This window comes from Muntiacus reevesi, chromosome 4 (genome assembly GCF_963930625.1).
Source record: "Muntiacus reevesi chromosome 4, mMunRee1.1, whole genome shotgun sequence".
Taxonomy (NCBI): Eukaryota; Metazoa; Chordata; class Mammalia; order Artiodactyla; family Cervidae; genus Muntiacus; species Muntiacus reevesi.
The window spans coordinates 10,621,824-10,645,158 of NC_089252.1; the positions used below are offsets into that span (position 1 = coordinate 10,621,824).

The window sequence follows — 23,335 nt, forward strand, 5'->3', positions numbered from 1 at the left end:
CCGTCCTGGGGGATGAGCTGGGGAAAGGTCCAGGGTAAGGAAATGAGGACTTCCCTGGTGGCTAAGACGGGAAAGAATCTGCCCGCAATGTGGGAGACCTACGTTTGGGGAAGATCCCCTGGAGAAGGAAATGGCAATCCAGTCCAGTATTCTCGCCTGGAAAACCCCATGAAGAGAGAAGTCGAACGGGCTACAGTCCATGGAATCGCAAAAAGTCAGACACGACTGAGTGACTAACACACATACTGATATGAAGGCAATCTAAAAAGGGCTCTGAAAATCAAATCATGCTCTTTTCAAAATGCGTATTTGAACTGACTTTTGTGAACCTCACAAATAAGCCGTACCAACTGATTATACCTTATCAGAAACATCACAAGACACTGACAATACAGATAAGCAGACCAAACCACAAGGCAGCCACGCTCCACTAAATTCGTGGAACTTCAAAGTATGTAAGCCCCGCTGTGTAACGTGGGAAATGGCCCAATCAAGCTTCACATGCAATATTTCTCTTTAAAAAAGCCTAAGCCCTTAACATCTACCATGGCTTTTATAATGTTTACCTTTCTTCTGGAGGAATTTTTTCATCATCCCAATTAAACCAGAATTTGAAAGTTCCTTTAATATTAGTTTATGCTATACATCAAAGTGTTGGTTTTGCTGAAACATGCTGATGATATTTCATCTTAAAGCTGGCAGGATTTCAAAGGCAACTACCACTGGGTATTTTTAAAGAAATCACGAACGAGGATGCTGGTATTCTGAAGCCTCTTACCTGGCCTGGCTGGGCGTTTTCACAGACAGTGGTCTCATAGTCCATGGCAAACTCAGGGGCGTTGTCATTGATGTCAAGGATAGTGATTGCTACATAGCCTCTTCCCACCTGAGATGGATTCTCTAGTAAAGAGGAAAAGATTTTCTCATTTACAGGCACACCTCGTTCTGTTGCATTTTGCTTGAATGTGCTCTGTAGAGATTGTGTGTTCTACAAATTGAAGGTGTATGCCAACTCTTCATCAAGCACATCCATCAGTCCCATTTCTGCAACAATACCTTCTCCCCTACCTCCTGTCTCTGTTCCACTTTTGGTAATTCTCACAATATTTCAAAACTTATATTTATTATGTGTTATGGTGACCTCTGATGTTCCTAATATTCTTACATCTGAAGGTTCAGATGACAGCAATCTTTGGCATTAAAATATTTCTTAGGGTGTCAATGTTGTTTCTCTAGACATAATGCTATTTATTGTACATTTCACAGACTACTGATTAGTATAGCTTTCATATGCACTGGAAAACGAAAACCTGTGACTCATCACTTTAATACTCACTTTACTGCAGGTGGCTGGAATTGAACCTGTAACCTCTGATCTCTGCTTGTGCTTAGAGTATAGCTATTACTCCAATGTCATCTTTCTTAAGAAACTTATATTATGAACAGTTAGAATCAATCAAAAATGTCTGCCTCTAAAGCACAAATCTAATAAGGAAATGATCATGCTTCAAGTAAAATCTAGAAGCATAACATTGCAGATTTTAAAGACAGAAACAGAAATTCTGATCCAAATGTCATATACACACAGACAGTGACAAAGAAGTCATGAATTTAAATACTATCTGATGCTAGAGTTTCTTTTGTATGAATATATCTATAATATTACCTATGAATATATGAATTCATGAATTCATATATATATGAATAAATGAATACATCTATACATATTACCTATGTATATATATACCATATTATAAACATGCACACAATGTAATTGTTCATTGTTCTCAAAGTTTCTCTCATCAAGGACCAGAACTAGTTTAGAGAATGTACAAACTTGAGTGTTTGGTTAGAGATCAGTTGACTATTTTTGTAAGCTACTGAACTAACCCATGTCAGCACAGATGTGCACATGAAATATGACCACGAGACAAGAAGAAACTGGCTGAGGGTAAATCAGGCCCATTATTTTATGGTAACTGCATTCCATTAACTTTCTAAGTATTGGCAAACCAAGTTAGAAAATGTAAGTATATTTCACACCTTGAAATTAGGGAGTTTCAAAATGTTACTGAATTCAAACAAGTATCTAGTAAAATTCAAGTTGAAATTATAAATTCATGGCAGCCCATTCTCCACTCTCAATGTCCTCCATCCTAATTTAATGCTAAACCTTACAACTTACGGCTCTCCATTGCAAGGACTGTGATATTGTGAACAGCATTCGTCTCTCGATCCAAAGATTTGGCGGTTGTAATAACTCCACTGTTGGCATCGATATTGAAGTATCTCTCCAAATCTGTGTTTCTGTCAATTGAATACCTAATATTTAAAAAAATAAAAAGCACTTCAATATTTATATCTGATTATAATTTGCTCTATTTATTTTGCTAATTGCACATCAAATCACCAAATTCTGCTTACTCAACAATCTGCCATATCAACATAGAATATGCCTAGTTTAAAACTGCACCAATGTTCTAGTTGATTCATCATCTGCTTGTCAGTAACCTCTGCTTTTCTGTCCAACAGTACAAAATAAAAAACAATCGTATAATTAGCATAATTGTCTTCAAAGTAGATTTGAATATGCCATTATAAACTCCAAACAGTGGCTCCTAAAAAGCATTTACAACATATTTAGTATCCCTGATCATGATTAGAGGTACCTCTAAAATGAAATACATATAGATAACTCACCCATTCACATATACTGAATAACATCTTGTGTCTTAATAACTCCAGCCTGATCTTAACCTTTCTTCTTTTTGTATCACTTACTCAGGGACCACAGACATGTTTCATGAACCCCGCACCATGCAGAAAAGGGAGCCCTGGTACACTGTTGGTAGGAATGTAAACTGGTACAAGCACTAGAGAAAACAGGATGGAGGCTCCTTAAAAAAGAAAAAGAAAACCACTCCTGGCTATATATATGGAGAAAACCATAATTTGATAAGATACATATGCCCGATGTTCACTGCAGCACTATTTGCAATAGCAAGACATGGAAGCAGCCTAAATGTCCATCAAAAGAGGAATGGATAAAGATGGGGTACATACATTCAATAAAGTATTAATCAGCCATAGAAAAGGACAGAATAATGTCATTTGTAGCAACATGGATGGGCCTAGAGATTGTCATGCTGAGTGAAGTCAGATAGAAAGACAAGTATCAAATGATATAGCTTATAATCTAAAAAAAGGTGCAAAGTAAAATAGAAGGTAGAGTCACAGATGCAGAAAACAAGCTATGGTTACCAGGGGAAAGCAGGGAGGAATAAACTGAGACATTGGAACTGATATAAACACAATACTATATAAAATGGATAACTAATAAGGACCTACTGCATAGCACAGGGAACTCTACTCAAAACCCTGCAATGGTCTTCGTGGGGAAGGATCTAAAGAAAAAAAGTGGATATATGTATAACTGAACCACTTTGCTACATACCTGAAACAACACTGTAAGTCAACTGCAATCCCATATGAAATAAAAATCTTTAAAACTCCCTCAAATTATTCAAACATTTTCTCAAAATATCTGCTCTCCAAACGTTAGTGAAAAACTACTGCTCTACTTGTATTATTATTCACTTATGCTATTTTTTGTTCCATATACAAAATTCACCCTTTGCTCATTAATGACTATCTTCAAATGCACTCACCATCTTTCTACTTGGGTGAAATAAGGACTGTCATTTAAAAACAAATGAATGGACAAATAAACACACACCCAATTTCAGAAAGTATTCTATGCTTCCTGAGTACTTTATTGATGATTATTAAATAGAATCATCTACTACTACTCTGCTCTATAACAAGATGCAAGGAACATAAAAAGGAAAGAGAAGACATCAAAAAAGGTTACCAAAAAATTGACCACAAACCAGCAAACATTACTGTCTTTGTGCAGCAACAGGTATTTGGGTATTCAGAATATTAGAAAGTTATCTAGTGCCTTCTGTTTTCTAGATGGCATAGGAGACAAGATTATCAGCTAAGACAGAAAGGAGACGGTGGTTTGAGGAGCAGAGAGAATTCTTTTTTTTAGAAGAGACCAAAAATGCACTAGGGAGAGTATAATGGAATAAGCTACACATTGTGGATTGCTCCTTTGAGACTTATGTCCATTAATTTAATGTGAAGCCAGTCATCCTATTTGTCTGTCTTGCTTGTTTGCAGATGTGTGTGAAGGAGAGGGTTGGGTTTAGCCAGGTATGGACAATCAAAGGAGAAGATCAGGGTAGATTCGGACATCTGCACAGGAGTGATAAAGAAGACCCAGGGTCTCTAAGCTCGTAAGAGGGAACGGAAGAAATATGAGAAGGCAGATTGACATGACGTGGTAGCATCACCAAGTGGCAGGACTTCCTCAGGATCCAGAATTGCTGAGGTGGGAGGTAGCAGATAGAGAGTAGATGCTTGAAGTAGATTTTCAACAGCAGCTCAAAATAAGAATCTATGACAAAACTGGGGCAAAGAAACAGATCATTAAACTCAAAAAGACTAAGAAAGTGAGAGGCCAGATACCAATCATCATGTCAAAAGTGATGGTAGGGAAAGACAAAATAATCTGAGTATTAAAAGACTCAACAAATCAGTGTGATTACTGTATATTTGGTGGTGGAGAGCAACAGGAAAGGTTTTGAGTGAAGTGTGGTGATGCATTCTGCCAAGAGTCGAGAGTTTGGAAGGGAAAAGAAAACTAGTTTGAAAATGGCAATGGCAGTACAAAGGGTGCTCACCCTCACCTCCAGGATCTGTGCTACATGAAACATGAGAGGAAAAATGCATCTTAACTGAAAGTCTCTACACCCTCTACTTACCATCTATTTACTGCAGCCAAGTGTCTTCATGCAAATCAAGACATTCTATTTAACCTGTCTGTCCTATCTCCTGACCTCAAGAGCATTTTTCCTTGGGTTTGGACCCTTTTCTATCTATAAAGCTTTATTAGAATCAAAAACATGTGTTTTTCATTTAAAAAAAGAAAAAACAGATTTCTTCCATTTGTGTCAAGTTCTTTGTTGGCCTCCATTCTGTCAAATCCATTGTTCCTTTCTCCTTACTTTTTATCTCATCCTAGTTTCTAACAATTGACCCCTGACAACTCCTTAAAACACATTCTCCTTTTGCCTTTATTAATACCATCTATTCTTTGGTTTTCTCCTACATTACTATCTGCCCCTTTCAAGACCTCAGTTGGTTTACCCTCTCCTCCGTGATCTTTAATTACTTCCCCCAAAACCTTTCCCACAGATCCCCTTCTCTTTGAAAAAAAAACAAAAAAACAATTTTCCTTCCATCTTATATGGCCCTGTAGCATAACTCAGTTCTATAATATTGATGACCCCTACCATTTATATAAAAATCTCCTTGGCCAACCAGACTGACTTATTGAATTACCTGCTTAGTAGAACCACATATAAACAAACAATGTGAACTGAAATGTGACATTCTCAGACTGCTGTTCTGTCTCCTAAAGTCTCCCGCACCACCTCCTCCCTCACTCTTCTCCACCTGAGCAAATGACATCACCTGTCACATGGATGCTCAAGTTAAAAACAGATTTCTCTCTCTTGTCCCTGCATCAATTTGTCAATATCTGCTCTCAAGTGCAGTCACTCCAAGCTACCACATAGCAGCTCAGATTCTGCATTAGTCTACTCTTTATCAGCATACTTCCATTCTTATTGTCTACAATCTACTTTCCACACAATAGCCATGCAAACAAGAACAGACATAAATTTTCAGTTACATAGAAAAGCCAGATCTTCTCTGAAACACTGCTTTAGTCAAACCAGTTTATGTCATTATTTCATATTATTAATATATTCTCTTTATGTATACCTGTGACCATATACACATGTATTATCATATATATAATTCAATGATAATAGAATAATTAATGTTTGACAAGAGAATATAATTTAATATCTATGCATCAATGGAGTCAATACTAAAAAGCCTAAACTGTTCCTTTTTTTTTTTTTTAGTCAACTGTGGTAATGTTAGCATATTCAGGAAAAAAGTAACTTCTAGATTCTTACAAAGCAAAAAGGCCTTGAACTTGCCACATAGCTCTCTAAATGAGTTCATGTAATTCCTCACAGACTAAAGTCAATAACTAAAACATCTGCCTCTATTATCAGTAGTCTCAAAGCTTCCCAGTATTAGAATAAAGGACATTAAACTCAAGAATTCATTTAATATGTTAAATATCTCCAATTTCTGTTCACCTCATAGAAAAACCCCCAAATCTTTTAGGAATAGAGTTATCACCTATGCCTCTATAAGTTTTCAGAAGAACGGATACTAGAGTTTCTATTATGTAAATATTAATCATTTCTAAATCATAAACTCTGCAGCTTCCACTTATAAATTGTATGGTAGCTTTAGTTTTAACTCTCATTTGCTGTTTAGTTGCTCAGTCATGCCTGACTCTACGACCTCATGAACAGTAGCCCACCAGACTCCTCTGTCCGTGGGATTTCACCAGGCAAGAATACTGGAGTGGGTTGCCATTTCCTTCTCCAGGGGATCTTCTCTACCCAGGGATCGAACCCATGTCTTCTGCATTGGCCAGTGGATTCTTTACCACTGAGCCACCAGGGAAGCCTGACAACTCTCATTTAGCTCTCACTAAATAGCCATACCAGTGGTCATGTATGGATGTGAGAGTTGAACTATAAAGAAAGCTGAGCACCAAATAATTGATGCTTTTGAACTGCGGTGTTGGAGAAGACTCTTGAGAGCCCTTTGGACAGCAAGGAGATCCAACCAGTCCGTCCTAAAGGAGATCAGTCCTGAATATTCATTGGAAAGACTGATGCTGAAGCTGAAACTTCAATACTTGGGCCACCTGATGCGAAGAGCTGAATCATTTGAAAAGACCCTGATGCTAGGAAAGACTGAAGGCAGGAGGAGAAGGGCATGACAGAGGATGAGATGGTTGGATGGCATCACCAACTCAATGAACATGGGTTTGGGTAAACTCCGGGAGTTGGTGATGGACAGGGAGGTCTGGCGTGCTGTGGTTCATGGGGTCGCAAAGAGTCGGACACGACTGAGCGACTGAACTGACTGAAATAGCCATACACACACATACGCAAATATATATGGTATTTGATAATTTGTGAATCATTCTGATATTCTTATGTCTCCCTTTCACTCATCCACATACTCAGCAATTAATCTGGAGAATCTGCCTGTGATACTCTCCTTCAGGAAATATGGTATATAAACAAAGTATTTTGAAAGATAGCATTTTTTTTTTCATGCTCCTGAGCACTTTTATTATTTTTTTCCATTTATTTTTATTAGTTGGAGGCTAATTACTTTACTATTGTAGTGGTTTTGCCATACATTGACATGAATCAGCCATGGATTTACATGTGTTCCCCATCCCGATCCCCCCTCCCACCTCCCTCCCCACCCCATCCCTCTGGGTCTTCCCAGTGAACCAGCCCTGAGCAATTGTCTCATGCATCCAACCTGGGCTGGTGACCTGTTTCACCCTTGATAGTATACTTGTTTCAATGCTATTCTCTCAGATCATCCCACCCTCGCCTTCTCCCACAGAGTCTAAAAGTCTGCTCTGTACTTCTGTGTCTCTTTTTCTGTTTTGTATACAGGGTTATCATTACCATCTTTTTAAATTCCATATATATGCATTAGTAAACTGTATTGGTCTATATCTTTCTGGCTTACTTCATTTTGTATAATGGGCTCCAGCCCAATTGGGCTCCAGCCCAATAATTGGGCTCCAGCCCAATACAGTCCATTATACAGAGTGAAGTAAGCCAGAAAGATAAAGACCAATACAGTGTACTAATGCATATATATGGAATTTAAAAAGATGGTAACAGCAATTTAAAAGAAGTATTCAGGAGGAAACCAACAAATTGCTGTTCTCAAGTAAGATGAAGGGAACGAGGGCAAGAGTGGGGAAGAGAAAGAGGTATTAACTTGAGAAGGGATGGAAGACTCTGGCAGGGACCAGGAGGAGACAAACAACAGTTACTGTACTTCTTAATCACAAGAACTTGGGATCCCCAGCTTTAAAGGGGTTCCTAGTTTCTACCAGCCCCTTTAGACATGCAAAAAGTGGGAATTTCTGTATGAGACATTAGTTAATGATAAAGTTACCTAAGGGGAAAAAAAATTCCTTAACCAAGAGAAATAAAGAAAATATAGCACTTTTTAGAGTGAGTGGTACAAACTGTCTCTGAATTAGTCTGGGAGGGCTGAGTGAGGCCAAGAGAGAAAAAAACACTCCAAAGAAGTTCAGAGATGTACGCTCTTTCTAGCTCCGGATCTACTAGTTTGGGGACAGAGAAAAACAATTGCCTGAGTCAATTAGAGGCTGAACAGGAAAGGAAAGGACTGGTGTTTCTCTCATCATGACCCAAAGTTATCTTTAATGCAACTTCTGCTGCAGTTAGTGGTGATTGCACACTCACAGTGATCCTTCTGGTTTCTATAAATTACAGCCTAAAATACTTGACTTCCTTCACTGTAGGTTGGAGTGACCAATTAAAGAGATCGCTTCCATATTTTTGCAGCACCAGCAGTTAAGTTTTCTGCTCTCTGTATTTATTATGCAGACACCTCCAAATCTCAATATCCAGTCTCAATCCTTTGCCTGAGATTTTGTAAACTACCCCAAATACCGGCAACATCTTCTGTTAAAGGTCAGTATATCCAAAAGTGGATTCATCAACCTTCCCCCCAACAGTCCCTCCCCCTAAATATACTAAGAATTTAAAATATATACATTGCTTCCTAATTCTCAAACAGCTATGTAAGGTCATGTAACACACTTTCACTTGCATGCTTAATGTTCACCTGCCCTGAATTCTTATTCATAGAAACCTGGCTATGTCAGAGGCAGTCCTGTGTCCAGCTGAAAAACTACACTAGCTAGCCTCTCTATAGATGCAGTATCCTTACATCTGTGGGCTTCCCATGGCTCAGACAGTAACGAATCTGCCAGCAATGCAAGAGACCCAGATTCAATCCCTAGGTAGGGAAGATCCCCTAGAGAAGGGAATAGCTACCCACTCTGGTATTCCTGCCTGGAGAATTCCATGGGCTCTTAGCAAATGAGATGCAAAAGAAAATTTGCAGGTTGAGCATCATTCCGAAACTCCCATAAGGATAGGAGACAGCTGCTAATGTAGCTGGCATTTTATTTTGCCCCTTCCCCTCTATCTCACCTGGGATACGAACACACTAGAGAGCAATCCAAAAAGCATCTTGTAAATACAAGGTGATGAGTGCCTGGAATAAGCAGCTAAGCCCTTGATGACATTATCCTGCCAAATTGTCAGTCTTTGACTGCCTGGTGCCAGACTTCTCATTGGTAAGTCATTAGTGTTAAGCTTTGTTCCTACCAGCCAAGCACAATTTCTAAGGCAAGCAGGTACCGTTATTGCTGTAGGTCAGGACTGGACTTTAAAGTGTCACAGCTGATTGTTGATGGAGCCCAGATTCAGAACAGTGTTTGTGCCATCTTTCCAGTAAGCACCGTGTTGCCTATAGATGAGCTTTCAGTCTCTGCTACCTACATTTCCAGAATTCAGCTTTACATTATTTTCCCCCGCTGCTCTATCTAAAATTCTAAGACAGTCACACTGATGTATTAATGGAATAAATGACAGTATAGCGTGTGTCTCCATCTTGGTGCCTTTCCTCGTGTTGGTCCTTCTTTACTCTGATCTTCCCTCCTTCCAATTATTGTACTCCTACTATTCCTTGATGACAAACCTCTGGCAGTAAAGCACCAAGCCATCCCAATTATCAGGTTGACCAAAGATTCACTCGTATTTTTCTATAAGACGTTATGGAAAACCCAAACAAACTTTTGGGCCAACTCAATACTTCAGAAATTGCACCTTTTTAAGAAGGCTTGTAGTATATATGACTCAGGGATTTCACTACAAGCTCTCTGTGCTCTCTCTCCCCACCCCCTCTCTCTTTCTCTCTCTCTCTCTCTCTATAGGTATATATACCACCACAAACCACAGACTGGGCATTAAAAGTAATATTTATAGCCAGACCCTGCCACAAACTTACTGTACCAAGTTGGACTCTTCATTCACCATTTGTATTCTTTATCTGCAAAATGAGAATATTTTACAAGATGATTTCTCATTTCCAGATTTAACATTGGAACTTTTTTCTAAGTTTCCGCTAAGATCTCTCCTCCTGCAAGATAACAAGGGGGCTGGGATTGCATCTTCTATACCTGAATATCCCCTGTGTTCTGCACATCTGCAACAAAATCAATCCTAAAAAATGCCTGTAGTTATCGGTGCTGCTGTTCAATAAGCTATGGAAATCGATTAAAATGGTCCTCTCCATATTCACAAGCAGCACGCTTGTCACCCAGCTATTGACAAGCACGTTGATAGTCACAAAGGGAATATACAGGTGAGCAGGCTGGATGAACACAAAGGCATCAGTGCTACTCCCCAGGTTGCAAAGGTAACATAATAAATAAGCATCGACAAATCTGATCAATAGAAATAATTGAATCGTTTGAGTTGAAACCTTAATCTCTTAAGTAATTTACAAGCGCATGTATGTATGCTGCTGCCAGCAGTGTACAGGTTTTGATACAGAACCTGCTAAATTCTAGAACCACTTTCTAACTGTGTGACTTGAGTCATGTTTATTTATAAACCATGGAATGTTAATGCTTGCCTTCTAGGGCTTTAATGAGAAATAAATTACTTCAAGATAAGGTGTTGAGTTCAGTACTTAGCGATGCCACTGTCTGCAGCCTCATCCCCATTTTCTAACAAAGGTAACTCAGTTTTCCTTCAGGAATTTCAATCTTCTCAATCCAACGCAACCTTGATGGGACTCACAATGAAGAGGCCCAGGACTTCCTGGGTAAGAGGACATGTGTCCTAAGACAGGACCCCCCCAAAAATCTTTGTTAACAGAGCCATGAGAAAAAAAAAGTGGCCAGTGTTTCATCCTTTGTCTCGTTCAGAACAGACTGTCTGCACATTCTTGCTACTCATATTTACAGAGAAACCTTCCTCCTCTCCTTTCTAAAGACTGGCTGTTCAACTTTCCCTTTAATTCTGTGAGAAATTCACATGTAATTTAGATTAAAATAATATGTACAAATGTATGCATGCATACAAGCCGCTTAAAATACACAGTGAATTATTCAAACACCCAACTTGTGCTCAGACTAGTCACACTACATACTGTAATATCTGATACTATTTTATCACCTTTCATCTGAGGACATACCACACCAGGAATACCAAAAGAGCCTGTTGGTAAGTATTATTATGATCCTTGAACATAAATACGACTCTAGTTCTGTATTAGGATTGTCAGAAATGCCAAAAATGATCTCCATTACTTTTTTTAAGTTGGAGTATAGTTGCTTTACAATGTTATGCTAGTCTGTACAATGTACAATGAAATGTATACATATATCCCTCTTCCTCCTGGACCCCCCTCCCACCCACCCATCATCCCACCCTTCTGGGTCATCACAGAGGGCTGGGCTGAGCTGAGCCAAGCTGAGCATCCCCCTAGCTATCTATTTTACACACGGTAGTGTACACACGTCCATCCCAATCTCCCAGTCCATGCCCCTGCCCCATCATCCATGACTCCTTCATCACGCTTCTTCGCATCTGATCTTTGTAATATCATGTTTCAATTCATTGGCTATTTTAGGCAGAGGGATTTCGGGCTTGCTCAACTGCATGTAGCAATAAGTGTGTCATTTCATCATATAGCATCAGACTCTAAGGATACAGCGGACATCCCAGGTGGTCCAGTGGTAAAACATCCACCTGCCGATGCAGGAGACACAGGTTCAATCCCCGGGTCGGGAAGATCCCCTGGAGAAGGGAATGGCAACCCACTCCAATATTCTTGCCTGGAGAATCCCACGGACAGAGGAGCCTGGTGGGCGGTCCTAAAGACTCAGGAATGACTGAGTGGCTGAACACACACACATGCATACCTCAAACACAAATAGACCTTACATAATATTTCTGGCTGGTCCAAATCCTGCCACCCCTCAAAGTCCAGCCTAGGCTATCACTCCTTCAAATGAGGTCGTATGTCCAGTAAACTTGGAGTGATTAGTATTTTTCTCACAATTGGCCCTGTGAGAGCTCTGGCACTTTCCCCACCATGTACTGTTTAACTTCTACGGACTCTTGTTTCTTCAACAAGATTTTAAGTTCCTTGAGGTCAGAGGAAATGTTTTATTCATCTGTTTTTTCTGTATTTTTCCAGTGTCGTGCACAAAGCAGGTTCTTAATCAATGTACGTGATTCATTGATCAGTCTGTGAATGTTGACATGAAGAATTAATAGGCCTCTAGACACGAGGCTGCTCTTACAGTTTTTCCCATCTTACTGATGAGAAACACAGAAGCAAAGCTTTTCCTATTCCGAAAAATGATCAGAATCAGCAGAACACAAATCTATCTTTCCAAGTTCAGTTGATAAAGCCTGATGTTTGGTACCTGGAGCCAAAATTTACATGAAATGGTAAGCCAATGCATGAAAAACAAAATGTCAGAAACATTCTGGCCCTCCATTACCCACTTTTGTTTCCAAAAATTCTCTTTTTTTCCTAAGTAATCTCAATCACCTAATTTCCAGTTTTGGCTTCTAGTTTTCACATCAGGACAGAGGAAACAGAATCTACATGCAGTAGTGGCCGGGTAAGCCCTCTGGCCGGTGTGCAAGCTGTAAGACACACCAATTCACAAAGCTGGTGTACTCCAGTGCATCACTGGGCTCCGGGTCCATTTAGTCTTTCACCCTGTTGTGACTATACTTCTAATCCGTTAAAACGGTAAGGTTTCAGGAGTAACGTAGATGCCCTGATATTCTTTTAAGGAAAGGGCAGATGTGCAGAGCTTTAAGTTGCTACATTAGTGGAGTATATTAAAAAAAAAAAAAATGCTGGGCAAGGCATGGATCATATGGGAAGAAGGCCTCCATTTACCTTGCTGGAGGCAAGTAAATGCATTTCTTTTTAGAATTCTAATTTCTTGCCCCATATATCAGAAAATATTCCAAACACAAACAGCATATGCTAGATTTCAGTATCACGCCACAAAGAATGTCAATGAATTCAAACACTAATTATCCACTTTCCTATACTCTTTTACAATTCAAATATTATCTGGCCTAATTTTAAACAATTATAAGGAAACAAATACTGCTTTTTCATTCCTCTGAGAACTACAATATCCCGAAAGGTACAGGAGCAGAAAGTTCATAATTGTAAGAGTCTTCAGCTTCCATCTCAACCTGGAGATTCACTTTTCCTAGGATCTCAGCAGACTGTAATCTACTCATCCACTGGCGTCTGTAGATGAAGGGCTTATATTTTGATAGTTACTTGAGTGCCCAATGCAAATACTTGTTTATGACCATTAAACAACTATGCAATATTTACTACAATATCTTGGAAAATATGTGAATACAACACAACCTTCAGTAGATTGCCAATATAGTTCCTTATAAAATAGGTCTTCCTTCATTGACTTACTGACCTTGAAATAAAAATGGCATGAAAACGATAAACTATAATAGTAGCAATGTACAGGGATAATACTTCTTAATATTTCAGTGATGACTGACAGTTTAAAAGCATCAGTTACTTTCCCTTTCTCCCTTAATATTCAAAATATTTAGGGTTGAGCAAGGACTGAATGTGTGCCGCTTTTCCTTTTCACTGGGTTATATGGAAAGATCCCCTAAAGGCACTTAGCAAACAGCAGAAGTAAACCAATTTTCTAGAGAATATTATTTCTAGAAGTTCCCCTTAACTCACTGAACTACACAATGAGGAGACTGGCCTCTTAATGACCATCATAAATGGATCAGGAAAGAGAAATATGTGAGAGAGAAGTCCAGAAACAAATAAGCTATGAGTGATTGTGCTGACCTTATTTTTTTTTTAAAGAGTAAGGCAAAGCAGTGTCGCAAGAATATGAGCATAAATCTAAGTCAAGAAATTAATTTTCAAAAAGCAAAAGATATATTCACAGGCACACACAAAATAACATTTAATTCAACATTTAATTCAACTTTGAACAAAATGCTTATTTGTGAGATTTAGAGATTAGAAAAGGATGTAAGAAGCACTGACCTGAAATTTCAGGATCACCTTTATTAGTTTTAAGAAACTAAAAATGAGGTAAAAATACAGTGCTGGCCAGCTGATGGAGGACACAGAAGTCTTTACCTCCAAATTCAGCAGAGTCTACCCTTTGGCCTTTTCTTTCTCTGTGCTCCAGGGAACAGACATGGAACTCACTTCATTTCCAACACCAAGTCACTACCCACTTGCTCCTACTCTCACTTCTCATTCCTCAAATTATAATACTGAATTTTTTCCAAATAAAATATTATTAAAAGTGAAATATTTACTCTGAAAGGCTCTAACAGAAAGATACACAGGAAATGGATAAAGAAAAAAATTATAAAATACCAAAAAACCAAAATTTTCTTAAATCCTCTCACTAGCTGAAGTACTGAATTATCATGTGTATTACTGTGTCTGTTTTTCCAATCCTCAACTTCATGAAAGCCTTCTCTCTTTCTCCCCATTAAATTAAGTGATTTAAGCAGAAGTCAGGTTCTCCTGAGCATCTGATCTATGACTACGATTGTACTGTGGTTGTTTGTTCATAGGGGAAGAAGACAAGTATGTCACTGGTATTGCAATGCTATAACAAAGCCCAAATTCACGTCTGTGCACATTAATAGGACTCAGTGGATGGAGCTGAAGTTAAGTCAGGGAACTTTCTGACAATACAGGCTGGGCTTTTACAGGGAAGAGAAGGCTTATTCCATCTGAGTGCATTTGCAACTCATATATTCTAGTGTACAGAAGGTTATATTCTTAGAAATGGTTTATGATCACTGTGTTAAAAATAATACAGCTACTACATAGCCTGAATTTGTTACATAGACAGAGAAGCAATGACTATGATTTCACTTTTGAAATAAGTTATTTTATACAATTCCTTACTAGACTATGATATTAATGTCAAACAAAAGGGAAGGAAAAGAGAGCACTAATTTAATTACATATACATACCTCTACATATATATATATATATATATATGCTGATTATTATTTGTATATTAATGATAAATTTATATTTAATTATTAAGTGTGTGTAATAATTTATATTATATAAATAAGCCTAAATACCTATTTTAGGGAAACAGAGGATTATGAGCTCTTCTTAACTAAAAATCATTGTCTAATGTGTTGATGTTTTTCATGACACTCTGCAATCAATGTCCAGACTTAGTTCGTAAGTTAGCTCAAGACCACTTAGCATTATTAAATATCAGTTACACCAGAAGTTCAATTAGTGGTTAGCTGAACATATCTCAACATAAAACCTTCACTAATTTTTGTGAAATGTGAAAGCACAAGTCGCTCAGTTGTGTCTGCCTCTTTGGGGCCCCGTGGACTACACAGTCCATGGAGTTCTCCAGGCCAGAATATTGGAGCGGGTAGCCTTTCCCTCACAGAAGGCAAGGGCAGCCCACTCCAGTACTCCAGCCTGGAAAATCCCATGGACGGAGGAGCCTGGCAGGCTGCAGTCCATGGGGTCGCGAAGAGTCGGACACGACTGAGCGACTTCACTTTCACTTTTCACTTTCATGCATTGGAGAAGGAAATGGCAACCCACTCCAGTGTTCTTGCCCGGAGAATCCCAGGGATGGGAGCCTGGTGGGCTGCCGTCTATGGGGTCGCACAGAATCGGACACGACTGAAGTGACTTAGCAGCAGCAGCAGTCTTTCCCTTCTTCAGGAGATCTTCCCAACTCAGGGACTGAACTCAGGTCTCCTGCATTGCAGGCAGATTCTATACCAGCTGAGCCACAAAGGAAGCCCAAGAATACTGGAGTGGGTAGCCTATCCCTTCTCCAGGGGATCTTCCTGACCCAAGAATTGAACTGGCATTGCAGGTGGATTCTTTACCAGCTGAGCTACCAGGGAAGCCCACTTTATAGATTTTATAATCAAACTTCAAACCATGAACTAAAAATGTGTTACTTATGTACCCAAACTAAGACATGAAATACAATCTAATTTCTAGTATATACTATATACTTAGATATTAAATATTTACTTGAAAAAACATACTTTTTCATATGTACACATGTGAACACATACATATACAAAAATATGTATGTAGCTCTTAGATTATATATAAGACTATAGGTAAAAAGTGTGAACTGTCATGCTGTGATATTTTGGAATGCTTACATATTATTATTATTATTATTAGTCCTACAGGGTTGGTTATAACAATGTTTCTACTCTCTATACAGGCCTATTGAAAGAACATTTTAAAATAGTCCTTGTATATAAATAAGGTATTATTTTAATAAGCAGATTAGACTAACAAACACATATTATCCATACAGACCAATATAAAAAAGGATCTGTTGAGAAATCAATCCCCAATTTAAATTGCTTATAAAATTAGTTTTCTAACATAAACATTTATCCTACAATGAGGACACACATCACTTTCTCTTTGAACACAGTTTGTGTTGAAAAAGCGCTCTGGATAATGGGCTGAAGCGTAACATCAGCTCTGCTTGTGGATGATAATGGTGCCTAAAGATACAGTATTGCAGGACTTCCCTAGTGGTCCAATGGCTAAGACTCCATGCTCCCACTGCAGGAGGCTCAAGTTCAATCCCTGGCCAGGGAACTAGATCCCACATGCTGCAACTAAAAGATCCTGCACACTGCAACTGAAGATCCCACACACTGCAGTTAAGGCCTGCCAGAGGCAAACAAACAAATAAATATTATATAAAAAAAAAAAAAATACAACATTGCCACACAATAATGGCCTTGGATAATCAGGTGATATATTTTAGAATTAGTAAAATGTTGAGGGGTTCTGATCCTGTTTCACTTCTCCCGTGATGGCTCAATACATATATATAACTGATTTCTAACTGCTATAACCCCAAAGCTTCCCCAGCGGCTCAGCGGTAAAGAATCTGCCTCCAATACAGGAGCCACAGGGAATGTGGCTTCAATCCCCGGGCTGGGAAGATCCCCTGAAGGAGGGCCTGGCAACCCACTTCACTATTCTTGCCTGGAGAATCCCACGGACAGAGGAGCCTGGCTGGCTACAGTCCACAGGATCACAAAGAGTGAACCAGACACAATAGAAGCGGCTGAGCACTCACGATCCCAAAGCATCATAATGTAGAGACATGAGCTGTGAACAAGGGTACACTGTTGCAGAATTATTGAAAGGACAGCAGTGAGCTCTTACCTCACTGGGCTGTTGGAAGAATCTGGGTCGTGAGCTGCTACAGTACCAATAATATTCCCAACCTGGGTGGCTTCCGACACCTCCATGGGGTACAGGGGTGCGGAAAACACAGGGGGCTCGTCCACGTCTTCCACGATTATCTTCACGGTTGTCGTGTCGCTGAAGGGTCCCAAGCTCAGAAAGCGGGGGTCGGCATCTTTGTTTGCAGCTTCTATCCGTAGCGTGTAACTTGTTTTGGCTTCAAAATCCAAGTCCTGTAAAGAAAGTTGCTAAGAAAATTAAATTGCCCATTAAATACTCAGAAAAGCAGAGCCTTTTCACGTATGCATGTCAATAAGCACAGTGCAGACTCTACCAGGAAAATGTACCATCAGCATTCAAAAACAATAAATAATAATGTCAATCAGAATCCTTGTGGCTTTCTGGCTCACAGACAATGGTAAGTGCTTTTGAGCTAACTTAATCCACTCTGTGTAGTACATCGCATGAGTAAATGCAGGTCTTTAGAATATTACTGGAACAACAACTGATATGATATAAAAATCTTTTCCAGCAGGGACCTCAAGGTAGTATTCATCAACCATGTAATTTCACTGCACTATCCAGGAATGCATTCTGCAAAGGGGGAAAAAGACAACTTTAAGTTGAATTTCTCATATACAACGTCATTTTCATTGATTTAGGGGACTCTTTTACAATCCTAAGACTTCCCAGGTGGCGCTAGTGAAAGAACCCGCCTTCAATGAAGAAGATTTAAGAGATGTGGGTTCAATCCCTGGGTCAGGAAGATCCCCTGGAGGAGGGCATGGCAACCCACTCCCGTATTCTTGCCTGGAGAATCCCATGGACAGAGGAGCCTGTGTGGTCCACAGGGTCACACAGAGTCAGATAAGACTGAAGTGACTTAGCACACACACTTACCATCCTAAACTTTCAAGTGTACCAAATCCACCTGCATCAAAAGAGGTGGCGTACTGTAGTTATATAGCCAGAAAACATGGCTGATTCTTCTTTTTTTAACTTTTTATTTTGTATTGGGGTACAGCGATTAACAGCAGTGTGATAGTTTCAGGTGAAAGGACTCAGCCATACGTGTGCATGGATCCATTCTCCCCTAAACCCCTCTCCCATCCAGGACGCACGGTAACGCTGACCACAGCTCCACGTGCTATGCAGTGGGAGCCTATTGGTGATCCATTTTAAACACACAAGTGTGTACATAGCTGATCTTCTCGATGGAGCACCATTGTTTCTTCCTTCAATATTCCACCATCGGTACACACAGTGTCTGTTTATATTAAATGGTTGACAGTTATAATCTCTCTTCTTTCATGTTTGAACAGGATTAACATGCTAACATTTTTCTCAGATACAGTGGCCCGAGTCAAACCATATGGTAGCTTTAAAAATGTTTTAAGGGCAGTGAAGTGTACTTGTGAAGCACCATCTGTGAAAAAAAAAAGGGTCACAGGCCTGACACGTGGAAGCTATTTGTGACAACAGCATGCTTCACTTTCTTCAAGAGGTATAGAGAGTTCCAGCTCGTTGGGACTTTCAATCTATCTTGCCACTGAAACACTGTCCCAGAATAACTGTTACATTTAATGCTATAAAAGCAAAAATTTGAGAAAGAAACCAACAGAAGTCACAGCACATATAAAAAATAATGCACTGTAAAGCAACTATACCCCAAGTGAAAAAAAACACAAACCTTAAAAAAACCAATAGATTTGTCATTTTACATGTTATTTAATTTAAAAAAATCAGTGAGAAAAATTAGCTAAATGTATTGCTGTAGAACTGTAGTCTAAACTCATCATCATGTGTATGGGCATATACATTCCAATTCATTCCAGAAGGATGTGAGACTAATAAAAATGATGGCAATATATAAATATAAAATGTATATACACTTAATAACACTCTATGTGTATATGCTATATGAGACATAAAAATTTATATACCACTTATATAAAATATATTAACATATATATACCTTAAACCAATACAAAAAAAATAGGTTTATAATATCTGGGTCAGAGAGCATTTACTGAATTGTTTATCTGCTTAACATCTGCCTCGTCTAGTAGATTTAAAATTCTAGACTGTTTTCTTCAGTACTAGCATACTCAGTGCCTATTCAGAATTTGATACATTGAAAAGCATCGATAAATTCTTAATGAATTAGAAAAAGATAGAATCCAGATATCCAGACCTCAGGAATCTTGAAAATGAACTGAATCTTTGCTCCAGAGAATCCAGAAGGTGGAAGTGAGAGATGGGGGAAGAAACGTATATTGTTTTTCTTAACCAGAAAAACTTCATATAATTACCACGGGAAAACCAAACGTTAATTCTCCTCTGAGGTTTCATATGAAAATGCAGGGAACCTCCCTCGTGGCCCAGTGGTGAAGAATCTGCCCACCCAGGCAGGAGGCACGGGTCTGATCTCTGATCTGGGAAGAGCCCACGTGCCACAGAGCAACTAAGCCCGAGCGCCAAAACCATTTTTTGAGGCTACCTTTTTTTGGTCTACTCTCCAAAAATATTTCTAGCCCAATGTTGTCAGCCAAAAGTGAGAATCAGAATCACTTGGGGAACTTTCTAATACCTTCCTAGCCCCTTCCAAGAAGATTTTTGATTCAGCAGATCCAGGGTGAGTCACAAACATTCGTATTTTTAAAAGGTTCTTCAGGTCATTGTGATGCAAATACTCTTCTAAGAAACTTGATGGTTTGGTGGTGGTTTAGTCGTTAAGTCATGTCTGACTCCTGCAACCCCATGGACTGTAGCCCACCAGGCTCCTCTGTCCATGGGATTCTCCAGGCAAGAATACTGGAGTGGGTTGCATTTCCTTCTCCAAGGGAGCTTCCCAACCCAGGAATCGAACCCGGGTCTCCTGCATTGCAGGCAGATTCTTTACCGACTGAGCTATGACGGAAACCCAAGAAACTTGACTTCCTCATTAAAATTTTCTTGGGTCCATACATGCAATCCAATACTTAATTTGGGTTCTGCTAAAAATAAAACAAAGCATTCTTATTTACCCAAATACATTTACTTAAGACACTCTCAACATACACATAGCTTGGATATGAACCTATTCAATTTGTTCTTATATTACTTACAAAACTGGTAAATTATGAGAAAAATCTTATTTTTATGTATTATGTGACTATGAAGATAAGATGAGGTTTAAAAAAAAAAGAAAAAACCCTGTTTACCATCTCCTTCTCAGTCATTTCAAAACCACAACTTAAGATATTCATGCAGGTTTACCAAAAGGGACAGCAAGTCTTTCTGTATTCAAGTAAAAGTTTGACTGACTCATGAAAGAATAATTTAACATTTCCTGCACAAATGAATGCAATTATTTTATGGCAATTTTTTTTTAATGTGTCTAAAAGGCAACAAGATGCAGTAAAGACATCTGGATGCTGCCAAGTCATAAAGAAACACAGGATCATGCATGAAGATTGGCTGCCTAAAAGCTATTATGAAAATAGAACCATAAAAGAATTCTTATGAAGGCCCATGAATCAAGATTCCAGACAGAAGGAATTGCCACGCAGAATGATTTTCAGAGCAAATCACAATAAGCCAGTTTTCAAAGAGGGGTGTGGTGTGATAGATGGCAAATTGAAGAAATGACTTTTGCAGTAAAATGTTAATTCCTGCTTTCTCCTTCAGATTGATTTCTGCATAAGCAATATATCCCATAACTATGAGACGTCGCCAACAAAGGTCCATCTAGTCAAAGCTATGGTTTCTCCAGCAGTCACGTATGGATGTGAGAGTTGGAATATAAAGAAAGCTGAGCGCCAAAGAATTGATGCTTCTGAACTGTGGTGTTGGAGAAGACTCTTGGACTGCAAGATCAAACCAGTCAATCCTAAAGGAAATTAGTCCTGAATATTCTTTGGAAGGACTGATGCTGAAGCTGAAACTCCAATACTTTGGCCACCTGATGCGAAAAACTGAGTCATTTGAAAAGACCCTGATGCTGGGAAAGATTGAAGGCAGGAGGAGAAGGGGATGACAGAGGATGAGATGGTTGGATGGCATCACAGACTCAAAGGACATGAGTTTGAGTAAACTCCGGGAGTTGGTGATAGGCAGGGAAGCGGAAGCCTGGCGTGCTGCAGTCCATAGGGTCACAAAGAATCAGACACGATTGAGCAATTGAACTGATTAAACTAATGAGCAAAGCTATACTTGGGGAATGAAAATTAAAATAACAACCAGGGAAAGAAGAAGGGAAGGGAAGGAGATAAAGGTACTGTTTAAACACAGTCTATTCAATACTTGAAACTACATACCACTGGAGACTAGATATATTTGGAAATTTGACCAAAACACTGTTCACGCCACAGCCCAAAAGAGCAAGAAATTATGAAGAATTCCTAAGAATCTGAACTCAAAATTCCATCAGTTAGACCCAAGTTAGCAATGCCATAGAGAAGCTGCTTTATCTGTCGAGTGTCATCTGTGTTGGAGACACTAAAAGGAAAGCTGCTTGTTGGCCATAGTCCCTTGCAAAGAATGAAACAGCGTTGTGTAAATTTATTGCCATCAGAAGATGATGAACTTTGGGATGAAAAAGCAACCATAATAACTAAGACAGTGGTCGGCAACCTTTTCCTGTAAAGACCAGACAGTAAATAATTAGACTTTACAGGCACTATGGTTCTCTGCCACATGAAAATGAACTAGCTTGGCTGTGTGCCAATAACACTTCATTTACAGGCACTAAAATCTGAATTCTATGTAACTTACACGTTTCACGCAACATTCTTTTTCTTTGGATTCTTTTTTCCAATCATTTAAAAACATAAAACAATCCTTAGTTCTTGAGCTGTCTAGAAACAAGCAGGCAGCTGTTTGCCAATCCCTGGTCTAAGAAGCCCCAGATTATAAGCTTCTCTCTCCAGACTAGAGGTTTACACCTCTTCCTCCCACCCTTTTTACTCCAAGTAAAACGAATTATTCACTACATACAGCACACTTGGTACGTTTCCAATGTGTATCATCTGCTGTTCCCGCCTTCTCATGGAACTCTGTCTTCCATTTCTCTTATGGGAATCTTTTGGAGACTGTGAGTGTGTGTGTCTGTATGTGTGTGTGTCTGTGTGTACCATAGCTTGTAGCCCTCCAGGCTCCTCTGCCCATGGAATTTTCCAAGCAAGAGCACTGGATGGCTAGATGGAATAGGGTGCCACTTCCTACTCCACGGGATCTTCCCAACCTAAGGATCGAACCTGTATATCTCATGTCTTCTGCATTGGCAGGTTGATTCTTTAACCACTAGCGCACCTGGGAAACCCATCTTCTTTATGAGTGATTTCATAATAAGACTTATACTAAGACTTCTTTATATTGAGAGAGAAGTACCTTCAAACAGAAAGTTTTAGGCACACCTTTAAAGTGCATTTTAAAGGATGCAAGGTTGATACTATTAAAACTAAGTAAAAGTTGGTACTATTGAAACTAGCAAAAAGCTCCAGTGAAAGACCAAGATTATATATGTACTTAAGGGCTGACATGCTATGGAAATTCTGAGCCATGTCTGCCCACCACCCATTCCCTTTCTGCTAGAACAGACATTCTCCAAACTTGAAGAGCAATAAGCACCCTGTGCTGGATGACATCATCACATCTTGGTAGCTGCCCACCTCACCAAGCAAGTGGGGCTGCTGTACATTATTCATAAATGTAAAGCATCTCGAACAGTGATGGACACACAGCAATCACTGCATCAGCATTTGCTGTTACTGCTGCTGCTGAGTCGCTTCAGTCGTGTCCGACTCTGTGTGACCCCACAGACAGCAGCCCACCAGGCTCCCCCATGCCTGGGATTCTCCAGGCAAGAACACTGGAGTGGGTTGCCACTGCCTTCTCCAATGCATGAAAGTGAAAAGTGAAAGTGAAGTCGCTCAGTCATGTCCGACTCTTAGCGACCCCATGGACTGCAGCCTACCAGGCTCCTCCGTCCATGGGATTTTCCAG

At 39.4% G+C, this 23,335-nt stretch overlaps 1 protein-coding gene across 3 annotated transcripts in view; it reads right to left on the reverse strand.

Moving 5' to 3' along the window:
- The window catches only part of CDH7 (cadherin 7), a 137,741-nt gene that overhangs the window by 19,546 nt on the left and 94,860 nt on the right, over window positions 1-23,335 (reverse strand). For all 3 annotated transcript variants that reach the window (XM_065935119.1, XM_065935117.1, XM_065935118.1), the window contains 3 exons: window positions 17,330-17,583; window positions 2,186-2,322; window positions 779-900 (listed from right to left, as the gene is read on the reverse strand). In XM_065935119.1, coding sequence (XP_065791191.1) covers window positions 779-900; window positions 2,186-2,322; window positions 17,330-17,583 — 513 coding nt within the window. The remainder of the gene's footprint in view (window positions 1-778; window positions 901-2,185; window positions 2,323-17,329; window positions 17,584-23,335) is intronic.